This window comes from Telopea speciosissima, chromosome 6, assembly GCF_018873765.1.
Source record: "Telopea speciosissima isolate NSW1024214 ecotype Mountain lineage chromosome 6, Tspe_v1, whole genome shotgun sequence".
In the NCBI taxonomy this organism is placed as follows: Eukaryota; Viridiplantae; Streptophyta; class Magnoliopsida; order Proteales; family Proteaceae; genus Telopea; species Telopea speciosissima.
The window spans coordinates 67,807,981-67,833,281 of record NC_057921.1 but is presented as its reverse complement, the minus strand read 5'-3'; the positions used below and the strand labels follow the sequence as shown (position 1 = coordinate 67,833,281).

The 25,301-nt window shown below is 41.4% G+C and overlaps 2 protein-coding genes across 2 annotated transcripts in view; both read right to left on the bottom strand.

The window, feature by feature from the left end:
• LOC122664604 (probable inactive purple acid phosphatase 29) overlaps nucleotides 1–11,071 on the bottom strand; it is a 36,428-nt gene extending 25,357 nt beyond the window's left edge. Inside the window, exons 1-2 of the mRNA XM_043860495.1 lie at nucleotides 10,726–11,071; nucleotides 9,973–10,367 (exon numbers count right to left, since the gene is read on the bottom strand). Of these exons, the coding sequence (XP_043716430.1) occupies nucleotides 9,973–10,367; nucleotides 10,726–11,053 (723 nt within the window). The 5' untranslated portion in view covers nucleotides 11,054–11,071. The remainder of the gene's footprint in view (nucleotides 1–9,972; nucleotides 10,368–10,725) is intronic.
• Nucleotides 4,379–24,743, bottom strand: LOC122664605 (uncharacterized protein C594.04c). The gene is made up of 4 exons (XM_043860496.1): nucleotides 24,238–24,743; nucleotides 23,833–24,096; nucleotides 23,197–23,692; nucleotides 4,379–4,408 (listed from the first exon to the last, which is right to left on the bottom strand). Exons 1-3 carry the CDS (start codon nucleotides 24,487–24,489, stop codon nucleotides 23,219–23,221), a joined length of 990 nt encoding a protein of 329 aa, XP_043716431.1. The 5' UTR covers nucleotides 24,490–24,743; the 3' UTR covers nucleotides 4,379–4,408; nucleotides 23,197–23,218.
• Between the last annotated feature and the right edge of the window lie 558 nt (nucleotides 24,744–25,301).

Sequence of the window (25,301 nt, the reverse complement as noted above, 5' to 3'; positions counted from 1 at the left end):
TTGTTCACTGGATTAGTTACTGCATCTCCTCCCCAAAGTTCTCAGTCTTAATTAATGGCAGTCCGGCGGGTTACTTTGGAGCTACTGTGGGAATTCGTCAGGGATGTCCTCTCTCCCCTTACTTGTTTACCTTGGACCTGGAAGTCCTCTCTAGGCAAATTCAGACCTGTACTGGCCAACAGCTCATTGCTCCTATGCCTAAGTGCAAAGCTTTAAAGCTTACCCACCTTGCTTTCGCTGATGACTTGATGATATTTTCAAAGGCCTCCATCGCCTCTCTTGAGTGTATCTTGCTTTGTTTGCAGCAATTTCATGAGATTTCGGGTCTTCGCATCAACTCTTCCAAGTCCCTTATCTTCTTTGCTGGTATTCCAGACCCAGACAAAGGGGAGTTCCTGGAGAAATCAGGATTCCATGAGGGACATCTGCCGGTGAAGTATCTGGGCGATTCTAGCCAGGCTCTCTGCTCATCATTGCACTCCCATGTTGGACCTTATAAGGAAAAGACTTTAGTTATGGAAAGACAAGCTACTCTCCTATGCAGGCAGGCTGGTCCTTATTAGATCTGTCTTAGAGGCTTCATACATCTACTGGTCTGGTATTTATGGGCTCCCGTAAGCAACCATCAAGTCCTTGGAATCTCTGCTAGCTGCTTTCCTTTGGAAGGGGACTGATTCGCCAAGGTTTCTCCACCACATTAGATGGGCTTCAATGTGCCTCCCAAAAAAGGAGGGTGGTCTGGGCATTAGAAGAATCAAAGATGTCAACTTGGCTGGTATTATCAAGCTGATCTGGAAGATAGCCTCAAAAAAGAAGAGCATTTGGGTCGATTGGGTTTATTCGGGCCTTCTCCGTCAAGACTCCATTTGGACTGCTTCTGTCTCCTCTGATGCTTCTTGGGTTTGGCGTAAGATCCTTGAGACTGGACATCTTGTTCAAAGTTCCATCCTCTCCCACATTGGCGACGGCCTCTCCACTTCCCTCTGGTTGGATAATTGGCACCCTAAGGGAATATTACTACATCTTGTTACCCCAAGGACTAGGGGTGCAAGTTTGGCCCTGTTGGCCCTGACCCGCCCTGAGCCCGAACAGGGTTTGGGCTGAGATATTTGGCCCTGAGGGCGGGTCAGGGCTAGAAATTTCTGGCCCTGAGTTAGGGTCGGGTCGGGTTAGGGTTGAGGCCTCGAGCTAAGGTTGGCCCGGCCCGACCCGACCCTGATTTAATTTATACTATAAAATATATATTGACAAAATTTATACATTATAAACTTTAAATTTCACCCACATTTCTTTATATAATATATTATATATGAAGACAATAAGTGTTATAATATAATTTATTATATTGTTATTTTATGTAAAATTAATAATGTTCTTCCCAGCCCATTCCAGCCCATGCATTTCTTTCCCCCTCCCCATGATTAGGGCCAATCAGGGTCGGCCTGACCCGACCCTGAGGGCGGGTCAGGGTTGGATTTTTCTGGCCCTGAGTCAGGGTCGGGTTGGGCCTGGGCCCAGCTAAGGGGACTTAGGGTTGGACTAGGGTTTTATAAAGCCCGGCCCAACCCGACCCTGTTGCAGCCCTACCAAGGACGATCTATGCTACAGGTCTCCATAGGCTGGCTCTTGTTGCGGACATTCTCCACCAGGATGATTGGGCACCCCCTACCTCTTCCCTGCCGCTTGCTCTTATTTGGAATGATCTTCAGTCCATCCAAAGAAGACTGCCTTCTAGGGGCGCCTGTGTCTCTTGGACTGCAAACAGCTCGTAGAAATTCTCTTCCAAGGGAGCTTGGAATCTTTCCGATTCAAAGGTTCGACGGCTATCTGGAGGGAACTCCTTTGGTTCAAGCATCACATCCCCTACCACTGCTTCACTGCCTAGAGAGTGTTCACCGACTGTCTTTCTACGCTAGCTTTCCTCCACAGGCGCCAGATCCAGGTTTCCAATGCCTGCTGCCTTTGTTGGTGCAATATTGAAGACTATTTTTTTATCGCCCTACCTCCAGGGCCATCTGGAAAGGTATTCTGTCCAAGTGCTGGCCTACCCAAAGAAGGATTCTCACCTTCTCTAGAGAATGGATTTGGGTTGATATGACCTTTGGTGGATCCTCTATCTGCGACACTGTGGGGAAGATGGCCTTCTGTGCGGCCCTTAACCATATTTGGATGGAGCGTAATATCAGGAAATGGACCTCCAATTCTCGTTCCTTTCAACAAATTTGGGATTCCATTTCCTTTGAAATCTCCTCCAAATTATTGTCTGCCCCTCCCTCTTTTTGCTCTGACACCCCAAGGAACAGACTTATTGTTGTCTCCTAGGGCCTTTCTAATGTTTCTTTTTCTGCTCCAGCTCCCTCTAGCTGAAGCTTTTCTTAGCCGTGGGCTTTTGTAATTTCCCCCTTTGGGGGGCCCTTCCTTCTTTGTTAATGAATTCTTTTATTCACCCAAAAAAAAAAAAATTACCTAATAGGTTAAGGATTGGGTTAGGCCTTTCCTTTTTAGAGTAGAAGTCTATTTTTGAGTCTTTTATATAAGGTTGTAAGGGGGCAAAGCCTTGAACACGAATTTGATTAATGAAAAAAGCTTTTGCTTGTTGGCTGCCATTGTTGTTGCTCCTGTGCTCCTTGTGAGTGTGCATCCTTGTGGTTCTATCAAGGTGGAAAGGGATTGGTAGAATCCACTCCTTACGCCATGACGGCCGGGAGGATCCCAATTCGAAGGTGGTTCTATCCTTCACTTCTGTCCAAGTTGCTGCTAGTGGATTTCTGCTGCAACTTGTTCATTAATTTCTTCTTCTAATCCTCTACTCCCTTCCCCAATTGATCGCCCTTTATTTTTGCTTGAATTCCATTAAACTCTAGATATTGCTGCTCAGCCATATTTGTCCATCAAAACCCTAATCCTCTAATCCTTCATTAATTTCCCCAAAACCCATAGTCGATCCCGACTTACTGCCCAGTTTTACAGAATTTTCAAAACACTTAAAACTCTATAATACCTACATTATTAGAGTCCTATAAACCTGCCTAGCTATACCCCCTAAGCCCCCCTTCCATTATCCTAACCTAAGCCCTAGATTTGACCTAAAACTGCAATTCTGTCCTGCTGAAACTGCAGAACCAACAGCCCCTTAGTTCCGTGTTATTGGTCCTGGTTTAATTGGCTTCTAGTAGGGCTTTACCCTATCTAGAACTAAATTAGGGGGGGGGGGGAGAGACACCCAGACCTCGGTGAGACGGGAAAACGGGAGGGGGGGACCAAGAGCTAAGGAAATGATTGTGGAGAGAGGGGCAGCTTTAGGTATGCCCGAGGAATAAACCGAGCGTGCACCAATGATATTGTAAATGACTCCTAGGGGGTGCCAAGGATCCAACTGGAGGGAGATAGAAGTCCCATCAATGATCACAGAGGAGGTAGTTGTAAGAGCTTAGGGGTGGAGGAGGAGGATTTTACACCAAACCCAAGAGGGGTCTGCAGGTTGGGGGGCTGTCCAAATGAAGTCATTTTTAAGGAGGTAGGAGCATAGTCGTCAAGGTGACGCCTTGGCGTCCAGGCGCCTCTCTCTCGCCTTGACTTTTGGTGTCGCCTCATCGCCTTGGTTTTTAGTCCTTTCCATCGCCTTGGTTCACCTAGGCGCCTTAACAACTATGGGTAGGAGTAGACCCTATTGACCCAGATTGAATTGTGCTTGGTGGAGATTTGGCAGATTAACTTGAGGATGCCAGCAATATTGTAGTCGTGGATCCTGCGATACCAAGACCTCCTTCAGATTTGGAAGACAGATAGCTGCCCAACTAATCAGGTGGAGTAATTTAGAAGATTCCTTTCCTTTCCAAAGGAAGGAGCAGAAGAGAGACTCTATGGCTTTGATGGTGGATTTTGGAAGCCCATAGATACCACACCATAGATATATGAGGATTGGAGAACTGATCTAATCAACACAATCCTACCTGTGAAGGAAAGGAGTTTGCCTTTCCAAAGCTTGAGCCTTTTACGAATAAGGTCTAACATAGGGGTGCAGTGATGAGCAGTCAGTCTAGCATGGATCAATGGAAGACCAAGGTATTTCACAGGAAGGGAGCCTAGGGAAAACCCTGTTAGGCAGAGCAAAGTATCCTTGTCCGCATCAGAGACACCGAAGAGGAAAATATGGGATTTCAGGAGATTGATGCGGAAGACCAGAGAGGCTCTTGAATAGCTGCAGGGAGGACATAATGGAAGAAATAGAGGAGGGGGAAGCCTTAGAGAAGATCATGAGATCATCAGCGAAGCCAAGATGAGTAAGGCTAATGCCTTTATACTTAGGGATGATGGGGAAGATAAGATATTGGTCAGTGTTTTTTTGAATGCTCTTAGAGAGGACTTTAAGGGCAAGGGAGAAAAGGAAAGGAGAGGAGGGGGCAACCTTGGCTGATTCCAACTTTGGAAGGAAAGAAACCGGCAAGGGAGCCATTAACAATGACAGAAAAGAAAGGGGAGGAGATGCAACAATGGATCCAGTGGACAAAAACAGGGGGAAGGGCATCTAGGTCAAGACATCATAGATGAAATCCCAATGAAGAGTCAAATGCCTTGTGGATGTCAATTTTCATGACGGCAGTTGGGGAATGCAGTTTGTGAACGAAACCCCGGACAATTTCCGAGTAGAGGATGATATTATCAGCAATGCTTCTGCCGAAAACGAAGGCCGATTGATTGGGGCTGACTAAAGAGGGGACTACAAGCTAGAGTCTATTTTCCAGGATTTTGGCAATGAATTTGTAGAGAAGGTTGCAGAGGGAAATGGGTCTGAAGTCAACAAGGAGGAGGCACCCTCTTTCTTGGGGATGAGGCAAAGAAAAGTTTGGTTTATTTTAGGGAGTTGGCTGGGATTGAAGAAAAAGCTACAAATAGCTTTGATGGGGTCATCTTTGATGATGTCCCAGACTCCCAGCAAGACGAGAAGAAACCCATACTGAATCCATCAGGCCAAGAGCCCAATTGGATTTATGGGAAAGAACCGCTTTATGGATTTCTTCCTCAGAAGGAATAGATTGGAGGGGGAGTAAAGGAAGGAGGGGGGAGGGGGCAGAAAAGGGAGAAACAGCAACCCACAATTCCATTATATAGGGAAAAAGGAGTTCTGATGGCCCACGTTAGTTCTCAAAAGAGGATTTTTCACAAAAGTTCTGGATGCTGAAACAGCAACCCACAATTCCATTATATAGGGAAAAAAGGAGGCTTAATAGCTTACATCAACTTGAATTAAAAGGACTACTGGAATTCCAAGACGAAATAGAATTCCCAACACCTAGAAACTAAAACTCATACAAAGACAACATTTCCTAGATATAGAAAAAATCCCCAAGACATTGAAAACTGTTCCCTAGACATTGAAACTACAATCAAAATATTGAAAACTGATAATGGGAAGATACTTAATGCTGCCTTGGAATATGAAAAGGCACAAAAGAATCTGCCAAAATTTTGACTGCTCTAGGAGTCCATGATTTGGCTGGGAATGGCTGGATCTAAACCAGGCCATGCCAGGCAGTGGTTCTGGTCGTGGACTTGGACTGGCCTCTTGGAGAAGTACTGATCAGGCCTTTTTAAAGGACCGGCTGTAGGATGCTCTGCATCAAGTAGCTTGGGTCTTTAATATAGAACTTAGAAGAGGAATCCAGGGGCTCTAATAGATCTCGAACAGAGCTGAATCTACCCAGGAAAATAGAACGTGGGCACAGGGGAAGAATGGAGATCAATAGAAGAGGGGGATGGGGGATCGGTGGCTCTCTCAGCCCTGGTATCTCACCAATTAGACTCTCTCAGTCTCTCAGCCTCTCTCAGGACAATCAATTGTTAAAAGCAAGTTTTCATTCAACATAAAATTGTGGGGAGGTCCCTAAAGACCATTACATTATATACTGTTACCAAAAATAAAACAAAAGGAATTGCTTGCTTTCCAAGCAATTGTTACAGCAACTTAGGAAACTTAAAAATAGAAACAACCTAAAAGGAAACTAAATTCTTGCAGCCCAAGTACTTGCTGCCTAAGACGAAACTAAGAATTAGAAAGTAAGTCTTCTAGAAGCCTTCCAATCGTCCCTTGCTTGTACTGCTGTCAAACCCAAATTGGAAGGTGCTGGATCCCCACAATAGGGCTTTGAGTAAGCCCCACAACACCCAGCCGATGGTGGCTGGCCCTTTGGCCTTTGAACTGGTCCTCATGTTGATGTGAAGATGGGCCAGTTCTTGGCTTGTACCTGCGGCTGTACTTCAGCCCATGGAATTGATCTACATCAGACAGTCAAAGGTGAAAAATAAACCTGGTGCAGGAGGGTCTTTGATGCAAAAAAACACAGAAGTGGGCTTATTTTAGTGGAAATAAGCTTTAGGTTGGGCTAAATTTGTGTTAGGCCGTTGGTTCAATGAGTTTTCTTTGTAATAGGTCACTTTAATGGGCCTAAAATATGAGTAGGAGCCTAGGAGATAAGAATATGGGATTTACTTTATTAGTTAGTCTACTTGGAGTCTATTTCTTAGTTAGGCTGGTAAAGGTCTCTATGACCCCAATCTTGTTTTAAGCTGCTTTCCTTTATTTTCAAGGTTTTAGATCTTGGTTTCGCCAGGCCACGAAACCGAGATCACGGCGAGATCTTGTAATTTTTTTTCTCTCAACTCAATGGTTGGTTTCAGTGACCATATAGCCAAGATAGGTCCTGAAACTTGACATTCACCCTATTTTAGGCCTTCTTAACATAGTGGAATCATTAGTTTTTACAAATTCAAACCCAAAATGGTACTTTGACTACGGACCCTAGGTTGGTAGTCTACGGCGTGCGTGATATCTACCCTAGGCTATTCCACACAATATTTAGAACTCATATAATTAAAGTAGAGGTGTAAAACAACTTATATAAGCATTAAGAATTAAAATACATCAAACCATAAACCATTTAAGCATTAGGCATTATATTCATATTTTATTATCATACATAGTGATGGTTCGACTGTTTGTTCATAATTGTTAGAAACTTGGAAAGAGACATAGTTTAATATTAAATAAATACAAGCTAGTACTGAAACGAGTGTCGGACCGGATCATCACAATGACCACGTTGTTTTTGTTGTCGAATCAAGCTCAATCAATAGATCGGTGGACATTGTATAACATATAATAATTTCATAGTCAACAAAACAAGGTTAGATCACGTTTCTATGAAAAAAATTGTTTTTTAAAAGGAATTTTTAACTAAAAGTGTTCTTGAGATGCAATGCAACTCCCAAGAGAGATGTCGAAGCTTCAATCTTCAGTTGGAGGTGAGATTTGCCCAAAAAAATCACAAAACTTCCACCTTGGAAATAAGAGTTGCTATGGCTAACGAATGCTCCTGGTATCCTAGGGAATAACTGGCTCGGGTTCAATCCCGGAGGCATATCCGCAATTCGTAAAGTACCAAACTAAGGAACAGGTGTAGACGGTCTTGCTTGGTCTGTCCTGTTGATATTTAGGCTGTCCAAAAGTAAATCCACCTTGGAAATAAGAGTTGCTATGGCTAACGAATGCTCCTGGTATCTAGACTCTAGCTTCACTTCAGTCTGCTGTTGACTCTCAGCAAGTTCCCTATGTAACTTGTGTAGCTCAGAGTTGGTGATGTGAGAGGGTCCTGTCATGGTTAGAAACTGCAAGAATTTTGGCTCTAATACCAATTGATGCGATTCCAAGTTCAATAATCTTGATTATGGTTGTGCTATGGGTCCACAAATAACAAATAACTCAATTTTAAAGGAGCACTGGCAATCTTGTAAATTCTGATACAGTTTAGGACCCTATTGGAAAGAATAAAAGACCTAGGGATAGAGGGGTAAATAACTTTATAGGAAAAGGACTTTTTTGAAATTTCAATTAAGAATAAGGGTAAAGTAAAATTAATATGTAAATCAGAGGGCTTTTGAGTGAAGGGCAGATCTGTCCTTATAATTTAGGAAAACCTTCTTCAACCTCACGACTTCACCTCCCAGTGGTAAACCAACTTGGTCTTAGGTGAAGCAATTCACCCATATGGATTCCGATAGAGCTGAACTTTTACGTGGTCAAAAACTCAATGACCTACTGGATGCACACAATAAGCACTCAAAGATCATGCCAAGAAAATTGAATCGAGCTCTGCAAACACTACCAGGCGGTAGTTGCAGATCCAGCCATGAATGGAAGGAAGCTTGGTCTTCTCAGTAGGAAGGATTTCAGCTGCCAAAATCCTAGGGTTTAGATTGCCTAACGGAGTATACCCTCGCCCAAAGTTTCAGACTGAATGGGTTAATCTTGAAGGAAATCGGTTGAACTGAGTGGCACTGCTAGGGTCGCCCAGAACAGAGCAGGGGTTGGGTTTAACAAAAACGGCAGCAACAGTGATGCAAGAAGAATAATAACCAAGAAAAGAGGAGAAAGAGGAATTCAGACCTAATGGGAACGATCTGATTTGAATCAATGAAGAAGAAGAAAAGAAAGCCACACAACCGGCAGCCAAACCACAGAAATGGTACGTCAAAATTCTAATATTATTCAAACTCGCTTCATCAATGCTCAAGCTTACATATAAATAGCTGCTAAAAAATAAATTTAGACTAGGAAACTGAAAACAAACTCAATCATTGTCTGAAACAGAAAACAAAATCCAATTCCTACAATAGTTGATAAGAATGAGATTACACAATTAACCCTTAATTACCCTTACAGATCTTTACCAATCAAGTGTGTGGTAACCGCATCAGCTTCTCTTAGGAAAACTAAAATCCTTGGCCTTGTCCAAGCTTTGGTTACTACCAGCCTTGGGCAGGCCACCAGCTGGTTTCCACAAGTTTGCATCAAATACAGAACCAAACAGAACATACAATCATCGCATAGATATTTTGGGCAAGACGAACAACAGAGATCATTGCAGGGAGCATATTTATCGCTACATTGGTAACACAGGCTTTCAGCAAATTGAATTCAGGAATAAAAGAAGAGAACCCTTTGGCCCTTGAATAGTCATCCTGATTTCGGATCAACAAGACTAGCCTATTTGGTGGGGTTTTTTTTTGTTCGTCATAGCCTATCATAGACAATTTTATTTATCATCAACAACTCAACTCACAAAACTATATTGTACTAATTAATTTATCATTATCATGGAAACCATTTCTTCAGCAGATGAATCATTTCATTATGGTTTCCAATAGCATTTGACCAGCAAGGTTGTGACTCAATAACTCATCTCAAATTATACCTTGTATCTGTCATCTCTCTGTGTGTGTGTGAGAGAAAGAGAGAGAGTAAATTTTCACAAAAATGAACTAATTTCTATATCTTTTACGTTCTAGTGATGTCTCCATTCTGTGTGAAGATTGTATGCCCTCCACGATAGAGAATTTATGACACAAGGTGGACTGAAGCACTTGGGGGGTAAGAAATTCCCTGATAAAGAACACCTGTGAGAGGAAAGTTGAACAATTGCACCCAAAAGAAAAATTAGAACCAAATTACTCACTCGGCAGCAACCCAACTTAAGGATTGGTAAGATTTCTGGTCAAATCTCTTTGTATCGGCCTGGATAACTCAGGGTTGATTGACAGATGGCATTGAGCAAATGTTATTTCCTATCCTGTACACCTGTTAACATATTCTTTCTTTTTTAATATACTCACCAATTTACTTAAGTATTTTACAATTTACGATGACACGAAACTTGAAAGTTTGGCTTCCCCGGATGCTTCTGATCCAAAAAAAAAAAGAAAAGAAAGGGAGGTAATTAGGGTTAGGGAGGAAAGAAAACTAAAGGATTTCCCCAGATCGTCTACCAACCATAGTGAGTCAGATCTTTCAAACTACTTGGAAAGTAGGAACAATGTTTTCACTTGAGGCGGCTCCGAGGGTAATTTATTAGTGATCGCCAATAACACTAACAGGAAGTACAGTAACTAATAAACACGGTAAGGTGAAAGGAATACCTGGAGCTGAGAAGAAGTTGCCTGGAACCAAAGCTGCTGGGAAGGTTTGATCCATCCATAGCCACGGATTTTTGAGGGAACCGTGGAGTAGTCTCCACTGTCTAGAAAGTAGAGATTGAGGACGGACTTGTTCTGCATAGTGGAACCCCCAACACCAAAAACCTCGAGGTTGTAGTTCCCAAAGCCGTCAACAGCATGCGCAGGAGGGTTGAGTCGGGATAAGGTGCCCTCCATGCCAACAATGTGTTTCATCACACCTTCCCTCGACAGCTTGGATTCCTGGTCGTGGTTCCCCAGCACAGCCGCCCATGGGATTTTGGAAGAGACGGCGGGCGCAAAAGCGGCATCCAAAGATTTTGCTGCGTCCGTCGCGTCGGAGGCGTAGATGTTGTCCCCTTTAAGACACACAGACACAAAGAGAGAGAGATAAAGAAAAGACCCGGGTAGATCGTTCAGGTTCCTCTTCTTCTCGCAAGAGTATATATAAAATTTACAGTTACAAATTATTTTTCATTCTGACGGGCGAACCAATTCGCTAACGGAATGAATGCGATATCTTTAATGACTTAAAATTAATAAACAATAACAAATAAAAGAAAGGAAAAGAACTAAATGTCTGTCTGTGGGTTAGATCATAGATGATTAAAAAATAATGGAAATATATTGTTGGTATAGCTTAATGAGGTAGAATCGAGGATGGAAGTGGTAGAGAGTAGTACAGTTCACAGATGAAAATTCGTAAGTTCGTAATACCAGTGAAGACGATTAAATCGGGGTTCTCGGCTCGGATCATGCGCTCAACGAAGGCGGTGGTGTTGAGGTCGGAACAACCGGAGAACTGCTGGGGAAGTACGTCCTCGCACGAGGTGGCCTTCCCATCGGCGTAGTGCATGTCGGCAACCTGTAGGATTTTGAACTCTCCGTTCTGGCCGAAACGCAGAGGCGAAGCAGATGATGATGATGATGGTGGAAGAGAATTCGATTTCCCATTTACCTTTGCAATGGTAGAAACAAAGCAGAGGCAGACGAAGAAGAAGAAGAAAGAGCGGGGAAGTAAAGAAGATTCCGACACGGAAAACATTTTCGGTCCGCTAAAATACGTTACCCTCACTCAATTCGGCATCCTCGGGGACGGGAATTGGGGACGCGGATTAAGCTCTCGGTCATCTCCTTCCAGTTCCAAATTTCTCTATCAAGGCTTAGGGCTATTCTGTATTCGCCATTACTCATCAAAAAAAAAAATGTATTCGCCATTTATCCAAAAAAAAATAAAAATAATTGTATCTATTAGCCGGGTTCCAACTCTATGTTTCGCTTTGGCTGTCGATGTGGAACCTGGAAGGGAGGTGAGTCCACGTTTCGTTTTCTTAACCACCTGATTATTCATTACAGCTGGTCTTTTTCATATTCTTGCCTCCATACAGCTGCGGTCCACTTTCGCTCTTTCATTTACATTAAAAAAAAAACCACATTTTATATGTTATTCACAGGTTCCGCTATACACATGGGATTGGTGAAATGACCATCCTTACCCTGAATGGCAGATCAAGTGTCTAAATGTAGGCTGCACTGTGGCACAAAGAACATCAGCCCTATAGTTATAATTTTTTTTTTTTAATCACATTAATAATATAATAATAAGGAAAACGTTGTTTAAACCAATAGCGTTTTTTATTCCTTTTCATAATATAAGTTTTTATTATTTTGTAAAGAAAGAAAAATATATATATAATAATTAAAAACTCTTATATGACTAGGCATACGAAATGCCATAGGTTCAGGTATATTTTTCCAAATAACAATAAGAGCAATCTACGGATTTCAAACTAAATAATCGAATCTCCTTCGTAATCAATTAATATAATCGATAAAATTATCATGGGTGTTCTCCGCACCATAATACACAAGGGCGCAAGCTGTGCCAGACACATGGGGTGGGGCGATCATTTCACCCACCGTCCATGTGTCTACGCACAAGCCTATGCCCTAGTGCAAAGAACATTTTCCCAATTATCCTATGGGAGATGTGTTTTATTCTAGTCGGTCTAGAGAGTTTTTCAAGTTTAATACAAATATTTGCAATGTGATTGATTTGATAGAGCTAAAATTTTGTTGAGAGGTAGACCATAAGGGCATCTACTCACATGTCAAGTTTCATCAATAATAGAGATGGCAAAATAAAATTCTAAAAATCTATGAAAATTAAGTTTTTTTGAAAAAAAAAAATGAAAGTTGAAATACAAGAGAATATGTCAATACATAGAATCATGTGAATTTAAGTTTTGGAATTTGACATGTGTGGTCAATCTAGAGTCTAGACCATTTCCCAAGTATTCATAGGACATGTGGTCAATCTAGAGTGTAGACTATTTCTCAAGTATCCATAGGATTGAAATTGCAACATCACTCATCCATGTGGCAAAACTTGGTTGTGGATTAGAGATTTATAGGTTATAACAATAAAACTTTCCTAGTCAAAGGTGTCAATAACGTAGCTGGTAAGACACTACAAACTGACAGCAAGGAATTCAATATTATCCCCAGGATCCTTAGCTATACCCAGCGTCGCAATCTGCCTCTGATTGTAGGGCGGAGAGCTTTTTATCATCGGCAAATTGAAGCCATATTCATAAATGGTTACTAGTAAGAGAGAGGGAGTGCAGGTAGATAAGGATTGACCATGGGTGTGCCAATCACAGTTATGGTAGAGAACAAGACTCTCTATAGAATAGAAAATTGAAGTTGGGCTCGAATCACAGACATCACAGAGCAGCGAACGAGAGTGCTTTCTGAAGAGCTGGTTGTTGGAATTGTGTGTCCATCAAACCCGAATTATTAAATTATTGAATTTAAATTTTACATTTTATTATTTTATTTGGGCTTATAAGAATGTTCCATAAGTCTTTACCTAAAACTTGTCTAAATTGGGAACAGGACTGGACATCCTGTTTATATGACTTTCATATCGCATGTATGGATGTGGGTGCACATCGAGAACGTGTATAGATGAGAATCTGATATATATATCTTATGTATTGCTACTGGTTCTGTGTGTGATATACTTACCCGCCACTCAATGGCTCTTTGACCTGAGAGATTCCATTTGTTGCAGTGTGGCATTACGGATTTTGGTTAGCCAATGGTTGATGTCCAATCAGACTATAAACCGATAGACTGGATTCGTGATCTTGCATTATAAGCAAATGGGTTTCTCAACATGGAATCCACTGCTCGTTTACGGGGAATATCCAACAAAGAGAAAGTCAATGATTGGTCGGATAGAAATCTGAATCCAGTGTTTATTCGAAATGTTTTATAAATTTATTTTCAATATAAAATTAATCTATAATAGAGGGAAGTTTTCATACACGGCCATGTAAGCATGCACAATCGTGTCCCCTCTCACAAAGAGTTAGAAAAGTCATAAACCCCCACCCATTAATTAATGCCTTGAAACTCCCACCCTCTCACATACACGGCTTACACAGCCGTGTATGAAAACTTTCCCCTATATAATATATTGAATTTTATTTCGAAGTTTTACGGTCGTTCGATCACAATCACATATTCTATCGATCAACGTACATAATGAATTGGGGATTAGTAGCATTAAAGTACATACCCTATAATTCATTATGAGATATTAGGAAAGTGGAAGGGCTTATGTGTAATAAAAGAATTTATTAGACACATGGCATTATATGGGAGAATAAAATATTTATGGTTGAATATCTTTTTATATTATGGCAAGAGATATTATGAAAATATCTCATGAACCATAGTTTGGAAAGATTGTATCCCTTTTGAGATTCTATGTCTTTACTTTAGTAGCAAATTGGAGTTGCAAAAATTAGAAGATTCACAAAACACCAAAATGGAAGATTGAGTCAAGGCCAAGATGGAAGGGGATTACTTGAGATCCAAGGATCTCTAAAATTATAAAAGAGGGAGAGGGAGGAGCCTCTCCACGATTTTGGCAGTGCTCTGTCCTCCTCCCACGATTTCTCTCTCTCCCCTCTCTTGTAGTGGTGTGTGTGAGACTTGAGTTAGAGAACTCAAGAGGCTTTGGTAATTTTTGTGTTCTTCTAAAAGGTTGCAAAGATTGATCAAGCTTCAAAGTGTTGAACAATTTTTCAATCTCCAAGTTTGCACAAGTTGGAAAACCTATTATCTATAGGAGGAGTTTCACTTGCGACTCTAAAGTAGCCATGAATGTTATTTTGAAATTGTTTCTTCCCTACTCTTGATCATGAACTACAAGTATTGGCCCGATCCAAATTCCGTTGCGCATCGAGTTTATTCCCAACAATTGGCTATCAAGCTTTCAAAGTAATGATTACTTTTTTTTATTTAGATTCTGTTTAAAGCAAGGTGTTGCTTATATCTGTATTTAAAATAAGAGAGTTTGTTTTGAAGTAAAATTTTAAAAAAATAAAAAAAACAAAAAAAAAACATAAAGATAAAGATTGCTTTAATGATAGTTGTAGACGCTGATTTTTTGTCACCTCCTAATTGGCAATGATGATAACGGGACATGGACGATGGACGACTCACTCTCTCTCTTTTCAGACCCAAAAATACCTGACCCATAAAACCAGGAACCATGCTGAGCACAAAATGGCCCATTTTAGGCCAAAAAACAAGGAAAAATGGCACTGCGCTCCCACGGCGTCGTGGACTCTTCCCACGGCCGTGGGCACCTTCCCACGGCACCGTGGGGATGTGTACCCAATTTCCACGATGCCATGAGGGGGTGTGACATCAGCCTGCTGATGTCACCCACGGCGCCGTGGAAAAGTCCCCCACGGCGCCGTGGAGGACTTATCCGGCTAGGAGAGAGAAAGGGTCCCCTCCCACATTTTCCAAGGAATTTTGGGTAGAGAGACCTTCCCCAAGTGATTCCTAGCCTCTTTTCCTCCCTTTTCACCCTCATTTCCCCTCCTTCTCTCATGAGTGTGTGAGTGCTTGAAGTTTTCTTGTGGCGGACAGATCTTTCGATTGTCCCTCTGAGTATAGAGCGCTTTGGCTCCTTGGCGTTGGTATCCCGTTTGTGCACGGATAACCATCGAAACTCCTTTGTTACAGACGTTATTCTGTCTGTTTACTCTTTTCCAAATCACTCGAAAGAGCCGTTACTCTGCCGAGAAAGAAGCAGCGTCGGTCCATTCGTCTATCTCTGCTGAGCCAGAGGCATACAACCATACAGGTATAATTATTGCATTTTTGTTGATCCAATGTAGTCCTTTCATATTTTATCGTTTTAGTCCGCATTTTTCATATGTATAATGTAGTTTATTATACTTTAGTTCAATTCATAGCATTTGAATGTAGTTCAGAATATCCCCCATCCCCGTAATAAGAGAGAGACAACATTCGTCCTTATGTAGCATCTAACACAGAAAGACCGGCTTTGGCCGGGCGAGGTAGGTGCCTGACACCTTCCCATACTCATAACCTGACCCCTTACCCGAACCTTTGGTCGGACCATATGAAGTCACGTAGCCCGATTCCGCTCACCACGGGTAGGGTTATACTTAATGGGTCCTAGGCCCTAACCCTAGGTGGCGACTTCTCATTATATTAGCATATTTTAATGTATGATCCCAATCCCCTATTTATCAATATTATACATTGACAATGTTATCCACATCCATACACACACACATGTATCTCCCAAAATCCTATGTCGCCATATACCACAAAGGGCTGAGGAAACCTTCGTCCTGAAGGACCGCGGTACTTACAATAGTTGTATGACTGAATGGTTTCACGCGTCATCTTTGGGCGGCACGTGAGAGCTCTATTTGAGCTACGGTTTGACTTGTTGCATTTGTATTTTCAAGATCTACAAATTGGTACCTTGGTTTGGTATCTTTGACATCTCTTGGGATAAGTTTTCACTACTTTTGTACTTTCTAGTATATACGATCCTGGTTTTCTCATTTTTTAAATTGCAATATGTTGAGGGTGTCTCGATTTTGAGTTTTAATGATTAAGTGAGGTACTTAAATGTATCAAAGTGATTTTAATGTCAAAGTTATTTTTGTGCATAGAATTTTAGAATTCCCAAATTGGCTGCAAAGGTTTTTGTTTTTTTTTGTAATAGATAAATTTATTGAAGGGGACGAGAAGAAGCTAAGGAGTGGAAAGAGGCCACACAGTCGTGTTCGTCATAGACGTGGCTTTTCGGGCAAGAGAATCAGCAACACAGTTGTGAACTCTTGGAATGTGAGAAAAGCTACAATCTTGAAAGAAAGTAGCGAGGTGAAGGATGTCTCTGTAGATAGGGAGAGCTTCCAGCCCTGGGTCTCGGTGGTTGTTGATGCAGGTGATGATTGCCAGGTTATTTGATTCCATGGCTATGTCTAGGTGACCTTCCTAGATTACATAGAGGAGCCTTGTTCGAATTGCCATGGTTTTACCAACCAGAATTGAAGAAAATTTTGTAAGTTTGGAGAGAGCAGGCAGAGCCGATCCTTGACTGTTGCAAATGATACAGCCTATGCCGCTTGAGTGTTTATCCATGTGCAAAGTTGCTTCACAGTTAAGTTTTATGTTGCCTATAGGAGGAGCAGTCCAGAATGATGTGGAAGGGGACATTTTGTAGAGGGCGATGAGGGCTAGAGATTTGGTGGGAGGTTACTTCACAATTTGGCTGCAAAGGTTGGGATTGCAGAATGTCATGATGGAGTTAGGCGGGATCCGCTAAAGTGGTATGCTTAGTTTATATTGTGATGTTTTTGTAATTCAAGGATATATAATTACTGCAGCAACAAAGTGGATAATGTTTACCCAATGACATTGTCAAGACTTAAAAGTTTTATGCACAAGAAATCGAGAAACATGGCCTTGGGGTTTCTTATCACCCGAAGGTGGAGAAATTTCCAAATGTCGTTGTTTTTTTGCAGTAGTTGCGGTGAGAGGACCAGTGCATTTTTTTACTCAAAGGTTGGAAAATGTAGTGCAGTTGAAACTCTTGTTTGCTGGTTTTAATTGCTGTCACAGTTCATTTGGTGTGGGTATATCACATCAAAGTGTTGGTCGATTAAGACTAAAAATAAATTGGATGTGTTTGCCTTGTAAAATGCGCTTCCGTACATATTTAGCTGCACGACATATTTTATGAGAAACCGTAAAAGGTTTGGTGGAATCCACCAAAGTTGGGCATCTTATGTTTTTTATGGTTTCATTTTAACAACAAAGTTGGTGACATTTATCCAAAGGTGATATCATCTAAGTTAATGAAATACATATTAGAAATGACAGTAATCTAGGGGTTTCTTCTTCCCAAAGGTGATGAGATTTCTAGAAGTTATTGTTCTTTTCGCGGTAAATGTGGATTAAAGAGAACCAGTGCATTCCTAGCCCAAAGATAGAGATGTAGTAGTGGTTGTAACTCTTATTTGGTTTTATTTTGGTAATTGCACTGATTATGTAATAGACTGACATGTTTATTCATTATTAATATCGTGACGATTGCTTCTTATTTCTTCAGGATGTCTAATTTTGGGAATATTTTTCTATTATTCTTGCTCTCACTAAAATAACCAGAAGGAACAATATGTTGTGGACTTAGAAGAAGATTTAGGGTTACTTAACCTAGATTTGGATCTCCGGGAGTCCAAAATTTATGTGCTTAGAAACACTATAGGAGATAAGATCATCAGAGAAAAATGGGAACATGGGAAAATTTAATTGTGTGTAAAAGACACCAGGTGATAAAGTTAAAGGTATGGATGGTACTGGGTCACACAGAAATTCAACGGTTCTAAGTACATTAAGATCAAATGTATTCTAATAAGGAAAAAAATTAATGTTTTGGGTTCAAGCAGTTGTTTCAAACAGTTTGAACAATTTATTTGATTTTAAAGTTTTTGTGGTGGTACATTACTTGTTTTAGTTAATCAGTGAGAGGTTAGTGGGAGCTTGTTTATTTTGCTTAATTGTTATGTTGCATACTTGGTTTGTTGAGCATGAATATTTGTGAATGTGTCTGTTTATGCTTGGTTTAGCATTTGTATGCATATATTTGTTGATACGTCAATGTTTCAAGGCGGTTATAGCCAAAGGTGGTATTTAGCCAAAGTTAGAAGGTCAGCCAAGGTTAAGTATTAATCAGATTTGTGGTTGTTTGCCCAAGGGGTGATGGTTAATATTAAAGTAAAGGACCCATAAGTGGATGACAACAAGGTTTATATGATCACATGATGGTTATCATGATTAATTTCTCATTTCGATTCTAGTTAGTAAGTAGACTTGTGTTTGTGACTGAAAGAAAGTTGTGCATTGTATATTAAGATATTAACCTATTGGTGTGGATCCATGGGCATAAAACTCAACTTGGGACCACTTTAAGGTTAAGGGGGGGTATACTAGTCCTTTCCATTGTGGAGTGGATAAGGATTAAGGTTTTGTATTATAAATACAAGGTTGGGGTCCCTGCAATCACTTGTTCTCATTTTCTGTTCTTCCCACAAAAAATTTGAGAGGTGCAAGTGAGACAAAAAGATTATGGAAGATCTAAACCAAGGTTTTGTTCATGTTCTTCGTGGGAACTTTGCCAGGTCTTCTCCAACATACGTGGGTGCAAGGTGCACATCGTTTCTTCGTATTCTTTATTCAATCGTGTTCTAGTTTACTGTATGGAACTTGTGTAGGGTTTTACAAAAACTCAAGGATACTCTAACAGGTGGGTGTTCGCTTAACACTGTTTGGTTGTCTTCTATGAAGAAGAAACAAGGAGAAGAAAATAAATTTAAAAGGAAAAAGGAACGCCACCCGGTCGTGTGTCTGGGCGTAGGTGACACAGTCGAAAATGACAACCTTGTCCCCATGGAAAGGCAGGGGTGTGCCGGTCATTTTGCACCCCGATTGTGTCTGGGGGCAGGTACACACCCGGATATATGCATGATCGGGAGGCATTCTTCCCCCCCCCCCCCCAAAAAAAGGAGAAATGATCAACTGCACGAATTTTTCTCCTCTCAGGTTCCCTGCCCGGTCAAGTGCGCAGGCTCCTCTCATAGGAGGGGCGGAAATGACGACCTCACCCCCTGCCCAAACACACTGCCCTGGTGGGATGAGGTCGTCATTTACGCCCTCCTATGAGAGGAACCTGCGCACCTGACCGGGCAGGGAACCTGAGAGGAGAACGATCCCAACTGCACGTACCAACAGGTGGACGTACCTCTCAGTGCCAATCACATTTTAATTTTGTTTCCATAAAAACAACTCCTCCCATTGTAAATGGCAAAAATAGGACAGGTGATTGGCTCTCACATGTATGTTCACCCGTTGGTACTGAAAAAACAGTCCCATTTTATTATGTGATTTAAAAAAGGGAAAATTTCTTAGATCTACTAGATAAAGAAATTAATTACAAGATAAGTAGATCTAAAATTTATTTTACATCCATTAGTTTCCATTTTGAAAAGATTTACTTAATCCCCAAAGTTAGTTATTGCTTATGAAAAACAAAATTGTACTTCCTAAAATACCCCCACATCATTTCATCTTCTCTCCATGTATTTTTTTTAATATTTTTATTCAATAATTTCATTTTTAATCATATTATGTGGGATCCATCACCTCCTCTCATCTTCCTCCTCAGAAGCCACATCATCCCTCGCCATAAATCCTCTCACATTGCCCTACACCGCCTCCCTCTCCCGTCCCCTGCAACCCCATCCCATCACGCTCTCATCAACTCCATCCCCATCCTCGGCTTCTTTGCCCTCCCCAACCCCACCCCATGTGTTCAATCCCTTTCCCCTCAATCCGAGTCCCCTTCGCCCCCACCTCAACCACTCTTCTCTACCCTCCCCCGCTACTTGTCATCCCAACAATTGCTACAACCTTCTCATAATTTAGTTTATCTTTCTCATCTCGTTATGGTCTATTGTACGCTCATATAACATAGAGAAGTGATAGAAACACCAAATTCTCTTTGACCTCCTCCTTCCTCTCTCTCTTTTCAGTTTTCGTGTTCTTTTGGTTGATGAAAATCATTTTTTGAACAAATTTCATCTTTGTTAACACTGGCGGATCACTTCCAGTAATGGGTCTCAGACGATATATAAATTTCTAAGCTCTTTCAATTTTGATACATTTAGTTGTTGTTCTTTTTCTCTTCGTCGCATCGGTTAGGTAGATAGTCGCTTGTGTCTCACAGGTTTGTCTCATCAATGAAGATCCAATGAATGGCAATTCGATTCCTGTTGGTCGTCAGAGTCAAGATGGAATCCACAATGTTGAAATTGGTGTGGGTTTCAAAGTTTCCGTTTTCTGTTGTTTCACTGTTCTGATTCAATAAGTTGTGGTTTTAGGGTTTGATGGCACCAACTAATTAGAGATAGAGCAAATGGGAAGAACATGGATTGGTCCCTCCTTTATTTTCCTGCAGCTCAAGCTTTAGCTTGGTTCGTATTGAGCTTTTCAGTTTTTTCTTTTGTGTAAATTCAAGGCTCTGGAGAAATTCCCTTTCTTACTGGGGATATGGTGATTTGCGTCCTTTTCATCTGCTGTTTGGAGGAAGAGGAGGAGGTGGTGGGTCTCATATAATGTAATAAAAAAAAATAAAAAGATGAGAGAAGAAGAAGTAATGTTGGGGTATTTTAGAAAATGTAGTTTTGTTTTGAAGGAGCAATAACTAACTTTGGGGATTATGTAAATCTTTTTAAAATTGGAAACTAATGGATGTAAAATAAATTTTAAACCTACTTATCTTATAATTAATTTTCTTATCTAGTGGATCTAGGAAATTTCCCCTTAAAAAAAATGACAATTTTCATGCCATGCGTTTGATAACCAGCGTAGAAGGACCTGATCAGAGGGCCGTAGTAGCAACCGGCCTTGCAAATGCATGATTTCATGGTGAGGAGTCAAACTGATACCAAGGGCTCCGACGAGATAGGCACACCCAACGGCAGCAATCTCAAATAACTAGTGGTTGACGCAGAATTTGCCCTTCTAACCATAACTATAAGGAGCTCTAACTAAGTCCAACGGCTATCCCGGAAAAATAGGCGGCAAAAAGAATTGTTGTCCCTATGAACATAAGAAAAGGTCTGTCTTTACCGGCCACAGACTCATCTCGTACCCAAGACACTAATATCCTCCCTGCCCAACGGTATCTGCTTAATATTAGATCACATCCCAGCTCTCTCCCTCCCTCCCTGTACCTTCATTTCCAAGCCTTTTTTAAAGAGCTTAATTTACTATTAACACTGGATTTGCAGCCACCTCCACATCGCCATATTCTAAGTTCAACTGTTGATTGGGAGCGATGGGAGGCTGTGCTAGCAAACCCAAGGATGCTAGTTTCAATCAGGATTTGCTGCCGGCTGAGGGTTCAACCAGCCCTGAATCCACTGTGAAGGATAAGGATGTCCAAGGCGATCAGGTAGCTGCACAAGTAAGCCTACAATAATATATATATGTAGGGTGAATTGCATTCAGTTGAATAACAGACATTTTTTTTTTTGGGGGGGGGGGTGAATTAATTTAATCCTATAATTGCAGGACAAGGACAATGGAGGCCAAAGTCAAAAGGAAGAACCATTGGTGGATCTTTCAGAATCACAAGGACCAAATCCAGAGGCTCCCAAATCAGATGGAGATGCCCTCGAATCAAAGGCTGCTATCGCAGACCTAGTTTCTGGGATCGAGCAACCATCATCAGATGCGAATCATGAAACTGCCAAGCAAACTGAAGACAACGTTGGATCAGAGGCTGGTTACAATACCACGGAACAAACGAAGGATGGGCCAAAAGAAGTTGAACCTCACAAATCAGATGTTACGGGCCACTAGCTATTGTCAAGCACCCCAAAGACCTCAGAAAAGAAAAGAAAACAAAGATTACTCCCCTCTTGTGTCTCATCGAAGGATTGTTTTTTTATTTTTCTTTTATTGTACGTTTTTAAAAAAAAAAAAAAAAAAGAAAGGCCCAAAAAGTGATCAAGAAAGTTGCAAATCAATGATCAGACTCCAGCATTCTAGTGACTCTAGATGGCTCAGATGTTTTTAAGACTCGTCCAAAAAGAAGAACCGCATATGCAAGCATTCAAATTGTATTTTATGATATATATGTTGATCTGTATTGCTGTATTCTAGTTGATATGTTTATTATTATTATTTTTTTGGATACAATTCTAGTCGAAAATTTTTAAATCTTAAAAAGAAATTTTTGTAATAATTACTCCATGTAATTTTATAAATTACTTAAATTTCATATCATATTTAGTAATTATACATTTTACATGTAATTTTTATTTTACTATTTTTTTAAGTAACAATCTTTATTTTAATTTTTAAACCAAAGAAAATTGGATGCCAAGTAAAGTGAAATTTAATAACCAAATATGGAATGATTTGGAGTACGTGATATACATGGGGTAATGATTACAAAAGTTTCCTATTTAAATTTAAAAATTTCACTTTCCTTCCCTTTAATTCCCCTTGCAATCAAACGGAGCTATAGGTTTAATAGTCACAACATTTGGATGATGAGATAATTAATGACCCGATCTGGCCTACTAGATGCTCACCCAGCTGAAAGCTTGAAACATTATCTACCGTAGTCCGAAATAGACGAAAGATGAAAAGCATAGCACCTGAAAGGCTGAAACAATGCCTATTATGGCAACCCATCCTCGCGCCTTCGCTCTCCTCTTCTTTCCGCATTTTCGGTTCTCTTCCTAATCGACAAAACAAGGGATTAAGGATACATATGGAGATCTGGTGCTAGGCCCAAGCTTTAGCATTTCTTCATTGAGGAAGTTTCTTCTTCCTACCATCTTAAGAGGTATTATTTCCTCTTTTTTTTTTTTTTTTGAAAAGAGGTATTAATTATTGATTACCTATTTTTCCCTCTTTTTTTTATATTTTTAAAATTGGCAACAGGGAGATTTCAACATCTTAAATTCCACATTTTGAATTATGAATTTGTGAGCATGTTATTTCTACAGTTACCATTGTGTCCCATTTTTTATGATTCATCTTGGGCATATGTATAGGGTTAAGGTTTCACCGATTGTTGTAAGACGGAGTGATAAAATGAACATCTCGGCTTAGTTCAAATGAAATCAATGTCTGCCGATACATGATTCAAGTGTGGTACCATATAACGGGACCAGATCCAAACTAGAATCAGAATCAGAACCAGAACCAGAACCAGAACCAAAGGAGTAAAACTAGAGAAATTTGGGATTTGAGGGTGAAGAGAACCAAACAGCAGGTAAAAATGTGCTCAAGTGTCCTTTTCTTTGCGGGTTCGTTCAGGAGATGACTTGAACCAAGGTATCCAAACAGAGGTGGTCTTCTGGTACAGTCGGTATGCCTCGGCTCTGTGTGGTTGTTTAAGCATGCGGCGCTCCACAAGCACCGTGACATAGGCTAGGCAAAGGCTATTGATGAGAGGGCCGATGAATGTCCAACCATGCCCCACATTCCATCCAAAAAGGACAAAACCCCACCACCACAGCTGCTCCCCAAAGTAGTTGGGATGTCGGGAGTAGCGCCACAAGCCCTGGTCGAGATTCCCTCTCTCTTTCACTTTCAGGGCTTTGTTTCTCTCCACAAATTCGTAGAGCTGAGTGTCGGCGAAGTAACTCAAGACGATGCCACACGTACAGACGATGGTGGCGATGGAGTCCCACACGATCCATGGTTTTTCTTCAGAGTGGACGGCGTACATCGGCAGGCATACTCCAATAAGAAACACCTGCAAGATTTCTCACATTGACCACCTTCTCATTAGCACACTTTTCACTGGGGCATTTAGTCGAGCAAAATGTGTCCAACTGGGTACAAATTTAGAAATTAAAGAGCTTAAGTATACCAAATTACAAATAACCAACCAACCTGTTGAGATAAATAGACGGCGAAGAAGGAAACCCACCACCAGTGCTTCCCGTACTGTCGTCGCAGATCGGTGAATCTCCAGTCCTCTCTTGCACCCCACTGCCATCTCTCCCTCCTCAAATAGTTATGCGTGAGCCTGATGCTCCATACCCAGGTCAGCACAGTAATCACCGTTGATCGCCACTGGTTGTACCGGGCAAGAGGATGAGTTGCGTAGTAGTGGACTTGCATGACTGGTATCACAGTCCAATATAGATCTATCATCTGCATCATCACCATTTGCAAAACCACTCAAGTCAAAATCTCATTTAGGATACGGAAATTAAAGGGCGTAAACTGAACTGCAAGGACAGAGAGAGGGGGGAGGGGAGGGATAGGGGAAGAAGGCTTGGGAGGAGGACCAACCCAATTGCTTGACTGCATGAGGCCAATAAGCCAGAAAAGAACATTGACGTTGAGGAAGAATAGCAAGTTTGCCAGTAGGAATGGGTGGTCAGCACACCAGGTCCAGACCCAGAGAGGAGGAGATTGGACAGATACCGAAGCAGTGCTACGAGCAAGGCCAATGGCAGAGAATTGGCGGAGAAAAAAAAGGTAGAAAACTATGGAGGGAAGAGGGACCAGGAATGCGATCGCAGCGTTAGTCAAGTTCCCCATCCCTTTTATCGGATTTTGGCTTGATTGTTAGACGCTGAACAGATCGTGGGGGAGGAGAAAGGAGAATTCGGGAGATCTTGTCTGTTCGATTTTCTATTCTAAAATCAGGCGATCATCAGGGACGCAGTGACCCTTAGCAGGGAGGAAGCGGCCATTTTATAACATCCACTGACCCTCGATCGCCCTCCCTCACTGCTACTCTGCCCCCCGCTTTCGGATTTCCATCTCTTTGTTTCTCGATTCCGTTAGTGGTGTTCTCTCGAGTAAGGAGCGAAAAGTTGTTATTGTCGTTAACGTTATTTGACTTTTGCTTTTTCACCAGAAGATCGTGATCCTCTGCTTCTACTTCCCGTACGGCCTGCGTGCAGCCTCACATAGGGCTGAAATGACGGCTTTGCCCTACCCACTGGGCAGGTGCTTAGGCAGTGGGTAGGGCGGTCATTTCACCTCTACTTGTTTGAGGCTGCATCCAAACCCCACGGGTACGTGGCAGCAGAGAATGTATGAAATGATGGAGATTACCTTTAATGCCCGTGGTGTCTGCAATGATGTTTTGCAGCATGGTTAGTGCCCTTAATGATTCTTGTGACCATGGAATCTCTCACACCCTCACGTTGCAAGGCTTGCAAGGGCAAAAGCAGTTCACATAACCAAATCCCACACTTCCCCCTACCCACCAAGGCACCAACCAAACAAGAGCAGTCCACATCATCTTTTGTGCTTGCGCCGAAAGGTCCTCAAGCCTGAAACGATGAGAATCTCCACTTTCTACAATGACCCCAAAGCCTATACCAGTGTTAACACAAAGGGGT